This window comes from Macaca nemestrina, chromosome 5, assembly GCF_043159975.1.
Source record: "Macaca nemestrina isolate mMacNem1 chromosome 5, mMacNem.hap1, whole genome shotgun sequence".
NCBI lineage: Eukaryota > Metazoa > Chordata > Mammalia > Primates > Cercopithecidae > Macaca > Macaca nemestrina.
In genome coordinates this window covers 23401954-23414167 of record NC_092129.1, presented here as the reverse complement: position 1 = coordinate 23414167, position 12214 = coordinate 23401954, and the positions used below count along the sequence as shown (strand labels likewise).

General features: G+C 39.8%; 1 protein-coding gene across 5 annotated transcripts in view; it reads left to right on the top strand.

Annotated features, from left to right (window-relative positions):
- The window catches only part of LOC105465507 (minichromosome maintenance 9 homologous recombination repair factor), a 126057-nt gene that overhangs the window by 95949 nt on the left and 17894 nt on the right, over window positions 1–12214 (top strand). For all 5 annotated transcript variants that reach the window (XM_071096366.1, XM_011713958.3, XM_071096365.1 and 2 more), the window contains exons 9-10: window positions 10831–11033; window positions 11967–12170. In XM_071096366.1, coding sequence (XP_070952467.1) covers window positions 10831–11033; window positions 11967–12170 — 407 coding nt within the window. The remainder of the gene's footprint in view (window positions 1–10830; window positions 11034–11966; window positions 12171–12214) is intronic.

Below are 12214 nucleotides of genomic sequence, written 5' to 3'. Positions count from 1 at the left end.
GTTTATGGGTTGGCTGCTCTTGGATCAGGTGTCAATCCCTGCTGTGGGCAGCTGTTCCTGTATGGCAGTTTACACAGAAGGAATTGTGGGGTTATGTGTCTGGGGGACGTTCCAGTGTTTGGCCTGTCCAGAACTGTAACGAAGACAAAGGATCACTTAAGAAATATACTAAAGAACAGGTCATAGAACAAGAGTCTGTCAGCGCTGGGAAACAATTGTTTAGACAGACAGAACAGTCTGGTCAATCAGTCTATATAGGAGGTGACTCTTCATGAGAAAAGTCTTGAGCTCAGCGGGTGTCAAAGAGACAGGCTAAAAGGATGGCGAGCTTTTAAAGACGGTACTTAGTCTTGTGTACCTATTGAGATGAAGACTCTAGTTCAGGCTCTGTAGTAGTCTTTACAGTTTCTGCCAAGATCATAGCTGTCACCAATTACGTGATCTGTTTTCTTCCATTTAAGTTGTCCTTTTAAAGTTTTTTTATTTTTTAACTTTGCTTTTGACATACCACTTACAAAAAGGTACAAGAATAGTACATGTTGGCTTTTTGGGGGGTCAGCAGTTATGTGTACCCCTAGTTACAATTGTGTATCTATCATCTGGTGGTGGGAACCAATGAAAACACTCTAAAAGTTCCATGTTAACTCGTGTTCATTTTTCATAACACTCACTCTGGCTCACTCTACAATTAAGAATAAGTGGGATGAGCCTCTACAGTAGTTCATCCAACTTTTTTGGCTAGCAGTTTTCAGAATCTTAAGTTCATTACCCCTAATTAGAGGCCAGTTAATCTTCCTGATGCAAAGTGTACAGTTAACTGCCAAATGCAAAACTCTTGAGAAAATGTCTCTAGAGACTTAATAGCATGCCATGAAGTTAATTAATAGCAGATAAGAGGGTTAATTGTGCAAAGGGAACACTTTAATTATGAATTCTACCAAAATAAAATACTCTGAATCTGTTAAGAAAAACCTTATATACTTCTCCTCCTACAATAAGAATCCTTCACTGAGTCATCATCATCTAGATATTCTGGGGCCCTGCCTCTCTAACCACCTCAGGTTTTCCTTTGAGACATTTGGTACCTTGCCACATCATTTTCAGGAACTCTTGAATATGTCTGCTTTTGCTTTCTTTCTCTTTTTCTCGTGTCTCAAGTGACTAACGTTCGGCTGATTTGTGAAGGAGTTTTGATTAGAATTATAATCTCCCTTAAGAAGTAGTGCAAACCACTGGATCAGAATATCTGACTGGCCTCCAGGGCTACAAGAAATTTATCAGAGATTTTTTTTTTTTTTTTTTTTTTTTTTGAGACCGAGTTTCACTTTTGTTGAGTGCAATGGCGCAATCTCAGCTCACCTCAACCTCCGCCTCCCGGGTTCAAGTGATTCTCCTGCCTCAGCCTTCTGAGTAGCTGGGACTACAGGCATGCATCACCATACCTGGCTAATTTTGTATTTTCAGTAGAGACAGGGTTTTGCCATGTTGGTCAGGCTGGTCTCCAATTCCCGACCTCAGGTGATCTGCCCGCCTCAGCCTCCCAAAGTGCTGGGATTACAGGCATGAGCCACCATGCCTGGCCGGAGATTTTTTTTTTTAATGTGTCACTTATATGCACTGCAGAGAGTTAGTTCTTTTTTTGAAAATAAGCACGTGTAAGTGTTTCATTTAACTATGGTGATTTCACAAATTGCTCTTTTGAGGTCAAACTTTATGCGGTGTTTTCCCACGGGTGGCACATACCTTACCTACAAGGGCATATCATAATCCCTGCCGTTCAGATGCTTAAGCAACTGGGAGAGGCCAATGTGATTTCTGCACTGCAAAAGCTTGTTATAGTCAGAATAGAAAAAATGGTAAAACACTTAGGATGCCTAGAGCCTACTAAATGTAACTTATGTCAGTAACCAAAATATAGGTCTTTTTGAAGCAATATATGCTTGTGAAGACCAATAATTTTGTTGTTCTTTATGTTACTTAAATATGGAAACATTTTTAAAGTTTAGGAGTTTAATTACTTAAATTTTGTCCTGGCTGCTTAGTTAAATAGAAGTAAGACGAAACCAGGAAGCAAATGATGCAACCTCAGTTTTTTTTTTTTTTTTTTTTTTTAAAAAAAGGAGACTCAGGAGTGGTGGCTTACACTTGTAATCCCAGCACTTTGGGATGCTGAGGCAAAGGATCACTTGAGACTCATAGTTCAAGACCAACTTGGGCTACATAATGAGACCCCGTTTCTACAAAAAAATTAAAAAATAGCACAGCATGCTGATGCACACCTGTGGACCCAGATACTCAGGAGTCTGAGGCCGGAGGATCACTTGAGCCTAGGAGGTTGAGGCTGCAGTGAGCTATGATTGGACCACCACACTCCAGTGACAGAGCAAAACTCTGCCGCTGGGGGGAGAAAGGGTGTCAGTATTAAAATTTACTTTTTCTAAACTGTGCAAATCGGTGCCTGTGTCTAGTGATTGACAGCACAATGCCACTTGACAGTGTGTAGTCATTTGAAATAACTTGATGTGATGATGAGCTTTAAGGCTGTGGGATGCTAAATAAATCATGATTTGGGAAAGGTAATGTTTCATTATTTTCAAGGTTCTTTTCAAACTTAAGCAAGATAGCGTCTCATCAAAGGCAGGGTATCACTACATTTTTAAGTAATCAAGGACATCCTCAATATCTGTTGAAGACACATTTTAGGAAAAAAATTAACATTTCCATGATATATGTAATGTCAACTGAATTATACTAACTTGCCTAGGTAGGAAGTACAACATGAAAATTAAAAATTGCAGGATAGGCCAGGCGCGGTGGCCTATGCCTATAATCCCAGCACTTTGGGAGGCCGAGGTGGGCGGATCACAAGGTCAGAAGGCTACTCAGGAGGCTGAGGCAGGAGAATCGCTTGAACCCAGGAGGCAGAGGTTGCAGTGAGCTGAGATTGTGCCACTGCACTCCAGCGTAGGCGACAGAGCAAGATTCTGTGTCAAAAAAAAAAAAAGGTGGCAAGATAGCACTGAATGACTACTGGGTAAATAACAAAATTAAGGCAGAAATAAATAAGTTATTTGAAACCAGTGAGAACAAAGATACAATGTACCAGAATCTCTGGGACACAGCTAAAGCAGTCTTCAGAGGGAAATTTATAGCACTAAATGCCCACATCAGAAAGTGGGGAAGATCTAAATTTAACACCCTAACATCACAATTGGAAAGAACTAGAAAAGCAAGAGCAAACAAATTCAGAAACTAGCAGAAGACAAGAAATAACTAAGAACAGAGCAGAACTGAAGGAGATAGAGACATGAAAAACCCTTCAAAAAATCTATGAATCGAGGAGCTCATTTTTGAAAAGATAGACTGCTAGCCAGACTAATGAAGCATAAAATGGAGAAGAATCAAATAGACACAATACAAAATGATAAAGGGGATATCAGCACTGATCCCACAGAAATACAAACTACCATCAGAGAATACTGTAAATACTTTTATGCAAATAAACTAGAAAATCTAGAAAAAATGGATAAATTCCTAGACTCGTACACTCTCCCAAGACTATACCAGGAAGAAGTTGAATACCTGAGTAGGCCAATAACAAGTTTTGAAGTTGAGGCAGTAATTAATAGTCTACCAACCAAAAAAAACCCAGTACCAGATAGATTCACAGCCAAATTCTACCAGAGGTACAAAGAGGAGGTGGTACCATTCCTTCTGAAGCTATTACAAACAGTAGAAAAAGAGGGACTCCCCCCTAACTCATTTTATGAGGCCAGCATCATCCTGATTGTCAAAACCTGGCAGAGACACAACAAGAAAAGAAAATTTCAGGCCAATATCTCTGACGAACATTGATGAGAAAATCTTCAATAAAATACTGGCAAACCAAATCCAGAAGCACATCAAAAGCCTGTCCACCACGATCAAGTCGACCTCATACCTGGGATGCGAGGCTGTTTCAACATACACAAATCAGTAAATGTAATCCATCACTTAAACAGAACCAATGACAAAAGCCACGTGATTATCCCAATAGATGTGGAAAAGGCCTTTGATAAAATTCAACACCCCTTCATGCTAAAAACTCTCAATAAACTAGGTATTGATGGAACATATCTCAAAATAATAAGAGCTATTTATGACAGACCCACAGCCAATATCATACTGAGTGGGCGAAAGCTGGAAGCATTCCCCTTGAGAACCAGCACAAGACAAGGATGCCCTCTCTCACCACTCCAATTCAACATAGTATTGGAAGTTCTGGCCAGAGCAATCAGGCTAGAGAAAGAAATAAAGGATACAAATAGGAAGAGAGAAAGTCAAATTGTTTCTGTTTGCAGATGACATGATTGTATATTTAGAAACCCCATCGTCTCACCCATAATCTCCTTAAGTTGATAAGCAACTTTAGCAAAGTTTCAGGATACAAAATCAATGTGCACCAATCACAAGCATTCCTGTACACCAATAACAGAGAAACAGAGAGCCAAATCATGAGTGAACTCCCATTCACTATTGCTACAAAGAGAATAAAATACCTAGGAATACAACTTAGAAGGTATGTGAAGCATTTCTTCAAGAACTACAAGCCACTGCTCAAGGAAATGAGAAAGGACAGAAACAAACGGAAAAACATTCCATGCTCATGGATGGGAAAGAGTCAACATTGTGAAAATGTCCATACTGTCCAAAGTAATTTATAGATTCAGTTCTATCCCCATCAAGCTACCATTGACTTTCAAGTCACAGAATTAGAAAAAACTACTTTAAATTTCATATGGAACCAAAAAAGAGCCCGTATAGACAAGACAGTCCTAAGCAAAAAGAACAAAGCTGGAGGCATCATGCTACCTGACTTCAAACTATACTACAAGGCTACAGTAACCAAAACAGCATGGTACTGGTACCAAAACAGATATGTAGACCAATGGAACAGAACAGAGGCCTCAGAAATAATCCCACACATCTACAACCATCTGATCTTTGACAAACCTGACAAAAACAAGCAATGGGGAAATGACTCCTTTTGTAATAAATGGTGTTGGGAAAACTGACTAGCTATATGCAGAAAACTGATACTGGACCCCTTCCTATACCTTATACAAAAATTAAGATGGATTAAAGACTTAAACATAAGACCTAAAACCATAAAAACCCTAGTAGAAAACCTAGGTGATAACATTCAGGACATAGGGATGGGCAAAGACTTCATGACTAAAACACCAAAAGCAATGGCAACAAAAGCCAAAATTGACAAATGGGATCTAATTAAACTAAAGAGCTTCTGCACAGCAAAAGAAACTATCAGAGTGAACAGGCAACCTCCAGCATGTGACAAAATTTTTGCAAAGTTCTAATATCCAGAATCTACAAAGAACTTAAATTTATAAGAAAAAAACAACCATATCAAAAAGTGGGTGAAGGATATGAATAGACACTTCTCAAATGAAGACATTTATATGGCCAGCAAATGTGAAAAAAAGCTCGTCATCACTGGTCATTAGATAAATACAAATTAAAACCATAATGAGGCACTATGTCACACCAGTTAGAATGCTGATCATTAAAAACTCAGGAAACAGATGCTGGAGAGGATGTGGAGAAATAGGAACTGTTTTAGACGGTTGGTGGGAGTGTAAATTAGTTCAACCGTTGTGAAAGACAATGTTTTCCTCAAGGATCTAGAACCAGAAATACCATTTGACCCAGCAATCCCATTACTGGGTATATACCCAAAGGATTATAAATCGTTCTACTATAAAGACACATGCACACATCAAAGTGTTCACAATAGCAAAGACTTGGAAGTAACCCAAATGCCCATCAATGATAGACTGGAGAAACAAAATGTGGCACATACACACCATGGAATACTATGCAGCCACAAAAAGGATGAATGGGACATGGATGAAACTGGAAACCATCATTCTCAGCAAACTAACACAGGAACAGAAAACCAAACACCGAATGTTCTCACTTATAAGTGGGAGTTGAACAGTGAGAACACATGGACACAGGGAGGGGAACATCACACACTGGGGCCTGTCGGTGGGTGGGGGGCTAGGGGAGGGATAGCATTAGGAGAGATACCTAATGTAGATGATGGGTTGATAGGTTCAGCACACCACTGTGGCACATGTATACCCATGTAATAAACCTGTGCGTTCTGCACATATATCCCAGAACTGAAACTATAATAATAAAAAAAGTATAAGTCACGTTGTACAAGAAATAACCAGGACTCTTTCCATCTTGCAAACTGAAACTCTATACCCGTTAAAAAAAACTCCCATTTCCTCCTCCTCCTAGCCCCTAGCAACCACCATTCTACTTTCTGTTTCTATGGATTTGACTACTCTAGATATTTCACACGTGAGTGGGAACATACAGTATTTATCTTTCATAACTGCCTTATTTCACTTAGCATGATGTGGTTAAGGTTCTTCCATGTTGTAGTATGTGTTCGAATTTTCTTTCTTTTTAGGACCGAACAATTTTCCGTTGTATGTATCGACCACATTTTCCTTACCCGTTCCTTCATCCGTGTACGGCTGGGTTTTCTCCGCCTCTCAGCTGTTGTGTATGTAGCGCTGCTAAGAACACAGGCGTGGGCTTCATTACTTAACAGTGGCTACCTTACGACCATCTAAAGCAGATTTCTCGCTCAATCTAAGTCACTTTATACAACTGAGAAAATGTACTGGGCCTTTGTTCAAGCTTTTTTCAATTTGCCTCTTACTGTCTGGGATCTAGAAGCAATTTTTTTTCCTGTAACACTTCAAAACCTCAAATTTCCGAGATGTCTTTATTGCTTTCCTTTTCTCTTTGAAGACTGGTCGGTTTTTACCCGTGCTCATCTCATGCCTGCAATGCTTTGCCAAAGAAGGAAGTTTTTCTTTTTCATGTCAATCTGATGTGGATCGAGGGTGGTACACTGTGCTCGGACAATCATTCCAGGCCCAAGCTCCTTCTCTCATGTGGCTCTCTGACTCCAGGGCCTTATCCTCTTCTGTACTCCACTGGTAGAGAGAGAGAAAAAGATTGCACAGGAAGGCTTTTAGGGGCCAGACCTAAAAGTGGTTTATGTTCTTCTATCTTTACTTCATTTTCCAGACTTGATATCATAGCCCTACTTAACTGTAATGGGAATAGGAAATACAATCTTGCTGTATTCCCAGGGGGAAAACAAGGTTTGGTGAACATATAGCGCCCGGTGCCAAAGGCTGGAGATAAATTTGGAAGTACTAGCATGTAGGTGGTGATCAAAGCCGTAAGTAAAGATGAGGATCGTCCCAGAAAGGGAGTAATGGGAGAACCTCAGAAAAACAAAGGCACTTTCTTAAGGGTCTTTACTGGTAAAAATAACTTGTGTAACCTAACTTTAGAATGTTAGGTTACACAAGCTATTAGTAGAACAGTTACTACTCTATGTTTTTAGGATGTTTAATGTGTGGATTAAATAAATGTAAAAGTAGCTTTTTCAGAAACTGGAATGTTTTTACTTCTTGAAGTTTAATGCAAAAGAAACATGTATCAGCATCGTTTTATGACACAGCCTGTGAATGTAAAATAATTCTGAATTTCTGAAATGCTGATTTATTTTTGTTTATCATTTAAATTATGTACATTTATTAAGCATTTACTATGTACCAGGCAATGTGAGGATTGTAACAATAAATCACAATCAAGGAAGACCAAATTTAGTAGTACAAAAACAGGCTGCTCACGGTGGCTCACACTTGTAATCCCAGCACTTTGGGAGGACAAGGCAGGAAGATTCTTGGGGCCAGGAGTTCAAGACCAGCCTGGGCAACATAGCAAGAGTCCATCTCCACAAAAAATTTTCTGAAAATCAGCTGGGCGTGGTGATATACACCTGTAGTCCTAGCTACTTGGGAGGTAGAGACAGGAGGATCACTTGAGCCCAGGAGTTTGAGGTTGTAGTGAGCTGTAATCGCTCCACTGCACTACAGCCTGGGGAACAGAGTGAGACCATGTCTCTTAGAGAAAATAAAATATAAAGTAAGGCAAATAAATTGATGTCCAAAATCCCAGGCAGAATCGACAGTCTGGAAGTAAAATTGCGTTGATTTTGGAGCCCGGCAGATTTAGGTTTGAATCTCAGCTCTGCTACTCTCAGTGTAACCTTGGGGAAGTTAATATTTCTGAACTTCTAGTTTCCTTATTTCTAGGTTTGTGATAATAGCACCTACCCTTCAGGTTGCTATGATTAGGGATGATCTGTGTAAACCTAATGCAGTGCTTGCTTGATATTAAAAATGTAGTTATTTTTATTAATATTGAAGAATGTAGAGTTCATATGGGATAGAAAAATGAGTTACCTTACACTCTGTGAATTCATTCAGTAGTTATTTAGTGAGCCACTAGTACACACAGTGTACTTAGGATTAGACTGTATGTATGGATTTGTGTTTGTTTTCTAAAGCCCCATTTATTTTTTTAAAAAATGTTTGTATCACAGGTCTGTACCCATCAGGTTTATATACGGTCTTCCCCACTTTCAAATGCCCAGAGACCACCCTGTCCCTCCTGGCAATGTCTTCGTCCTCCTCCTTTGCTATAGGGATCTGCCTGACTTATCTCTCATAATCTCCTCTTCCTCTGCCCACTCCCGTATTTTCCTTGCTCCTATTTCTGCTGACTTCACCTCAGACAGCCTTTTTTCTTTGCATACAAATTTTTGTTAGTCCCCCCGTCCAACTTTTTTTTTTTTTTTTTTTTTGAGGTGGACTCTTGCTTTGTGAGTGCAGTGGCATAATCTTGGCTCACTGCAACCTCCACCTCGTAGGCTCAAGTGATTCTCCCATCTCAGCCTCCCGAGCAGCTGGAACCACAGGTGTGCACCACCATGTCGGCTATTTTTTTGTATTTTTAATAGGGATGGAGTTTCACCATGTTGCCCAGGCTGATCTCAAACTCCTGAGCTCAGGTGATCCACAAGCATGATTCTTAAGCTTAAGTTTTTCTAGTGGGAAAATTAATTCTCCCAGTTACCTCAGGCATAATTTACCACCTTCTTTCTCTCTTTGTTCATTTTTCTTCTCATATACTGGAAAACTTTCCAATTATATCCCCTATAGATTTCCAGGTGTCCCCACCGAAGTTTCTCCCTGCTGATACTAATGCTGATACTGACACCAGCACTCCTTGCACACTTACGATCTGGCAGGCGCTCTGCGCCACCTCTTCTTTCCCCAGCAGTTCTGTTGTAAACTAATTGGAGGCAGGGATCAGATATATACCTTTTTGGATTCTCAGTACAGCTTTTTACACAAAGGAAATAGCCTATAAATATTGGTTGGTCAGAGAGAGGAAGAATGACCAATTCATTTGACCTCGCATTAAAAATAATTTTATAAAAATTATGTCACATGCAATTGTATTTTGTTTCATTGCCAGTGTTGTGGACATTTTTAAATAAGAAATGCAAATAGTCTCACTTCAGTGTGGGTTAAATGTGCTTTTGTGGGTTTCTTAGGAACCGCTTATTACATTGTTCTATGGCAGCTTATATTCCAAGTTCTAAATAACTGTCTTTACAAAAGCCGTTTTGACACATAAATTATAAGATGTGGACTGTCCAGAATTTTTCCTTGTCACTAATTTTTTAAAAGGGAGTTTAGTTTTTGGTAAAAATGCCTTGTTTATCTTTCTCTTACTTATTTAATGAGTGTCTTCTTATGCCACTTGCCACAAATAAAGATTCTCAAACATTTTCAGCCTCAGGGAATGAAGTAACTGCTAGCTAGAAATAGATCAGGGATTAACAAATGTAACACATGTAGCTGATGTCATAGGGCTGTGACTTGGGAGGCAGACATCCCACAATAACTAAAAATGGGCATCAAGTGCAGAACATACAAATTTACAGATTCCAATTTTTACATTTGTTATTGCCAGTGAATATGTCACATTATTTTGAGAACTAATCCATCATTAATTAGTTTAAAAACAATATCTAAGTTATGTCACATCCATCCCTATCCTGCCATGCTCCATTTAGGACTACCTTGCCCCTCTACTGGACCATTATACTAGAGCCCTACCCTGCCTCCTGTCCACAGTCCTACCCTGTCCAACCCACCCACCAACCCAGTCCTCATCAGACTTCCCTTCACAATGGCTCCTCAAAACCTCAATGCCAAATCAATCCTTATATTTTCTGATTTCCTTTCCCTCCCTCTTTCTTTCTCTTTTTTGTTTCTTTCATGTTTAGAAAAATCAAAACAAAATGAGTGAATACACAGAGTTTTTGCTTCAACCAGTCACTATTCTCCAGAGTCATCCTCACTCTCTACCATCACCCCCTCTGCAAATGCATGTCTTTCTCCACCTAAAAATGTCCAGATGTCTTGAAAGGCTCAGTTCAAAAGCTGCTTCACAGTGCTTCTCTGTTCATCTTTTCTATCCACATAGATGAATACACATCATCCCTATTTCCCCTGGGAACTTTATTCTTTTAGAACTTAACCATATTCTGCCTTGTATTACATTATAGCTAGTAGATTGCAAGCCCCTTAAGAAGAGTTTGGTTTAATTTTGGATACTTCTTAGCACTTAGCAGAGCGGTCTGCTCATAGCAGGGGCATAAAAAGTGTTTATTGAACAGTTACTTCTCTTTAAGGTAGAATAGTTTCAGTATACTTTGTTGGAAGTTGATGTTTGTGATATCTCCTGTCATTCAACATTTTCTTTCATAGGAGTTCGTAGATTTTCAAGGTGCAAGAGCAGCCCCATTTTATTAACAGCTGTAATCTTGCATTTTATCTGAACCTCACAGTCAGTGCATTGTACTGTCTCTCTTGGCAGCCTCGTGTGCAAGCTGAACACAAGGACCACCATCCTGGCAGCAACGAACCCCAAAGGCCAGTACGACCCCCAGGAGTCCGTGTCTGTGAACATTGCTCTCGGCAGCCCACTCTTAAGTCGATTTGACCTGATCCTGATTTTGCTTGATACCAAGAATGAAGACTGGGATCGTATCATTTCCTCCTTTATCTTGGAAAATAAAGGTATGTGAAGACAGACAAAGCATTCAAAGTAACAAAGAGAGATTAGCTATAACTTAAAGAAATTCCCTTTCAAGAAAATTAAATAAATACCCAAGGTAGGCTATGTAGTACCAGGCAATAGAGAAAAGCTTAGACAGAAAGTGAAAGGAGCCACTTACAGGGCCTCAGAATATGAGTTGAAGGAAAAGGGCCTTTCTCTACCTGCCACTAAGGAGAATAAAGTTGGTTGTAAATATGTCCCTTATGATGAAAGGGGGCAACCTTACGATACGGAATTACCGCTCGCCTCTTGCACATAAAGAAAACCAGAATGAATGTGAAACAAATGTCTAAATATAGGGTTCTCTTTAAATTAGATTTTCTCAGGCCGGGCATGGTGGCTTACGCCTGTAATCCCAGCACTTTGGGAGGCTGAGGCAGGTGGATGACCTGAGGTCAGGAGTTTAAGACCGGCCTAGCCAACATGGTGAGACCCCGTCTCTACTAAAGTACAAAAATTAGCTGGGCATGGTGGTGCACACCTGTAATCCCAGCTACTGCGGAGGCTGAGGCAGGAGAATTGCTTGATCCCGGGAGGTAGAGGTTGCAGTGAATAGAGATCGCACCACTGCACTCCAGCCTGGGCGACAGAGCAAGACTTCATCTCAAAAAAAAAAAAAAAGAATAGGTTTACTCGAATATTATTGATTACTGAGCAGAACAGAATTATTCTGAATAATTTTTAATAAAGGTGGGAAGCTTACCTTTATTAAGCTTAGATCATAAGACTGTTTTTTTCTAAAATTGTGTGCTATGCAGACAAGTCTAGATTTCAATAACCACAAAACATGAAGGTTACTTTTAACAAATAAGTACCAGAACTTTATAAAAATCCTTAAAATGAGATGTTTGCCTGTCCTAAGAACTTACTGACCCAACACCTGATATATGCAGGTTACCCAAGCAAATCAGAGAAGCTCTGGAGCATGGAAAAGATGAAAACCTATTTCTGCCTCATAAGGAATCTGCAGCCCACACTGTCTGATGTGGGCAATCAAGTTCTTCTTCGGTACTACCAGATGCAAAGGCAGAGTGATTCCCGGAACGCTGCCCGGACCACCATTCGCCTGTTGGAAAGCTTGATACGATTAGCAGAAGGTCTGTTTCATTCAGCAAATGATGCTTGTATTGAATGCTGCCTG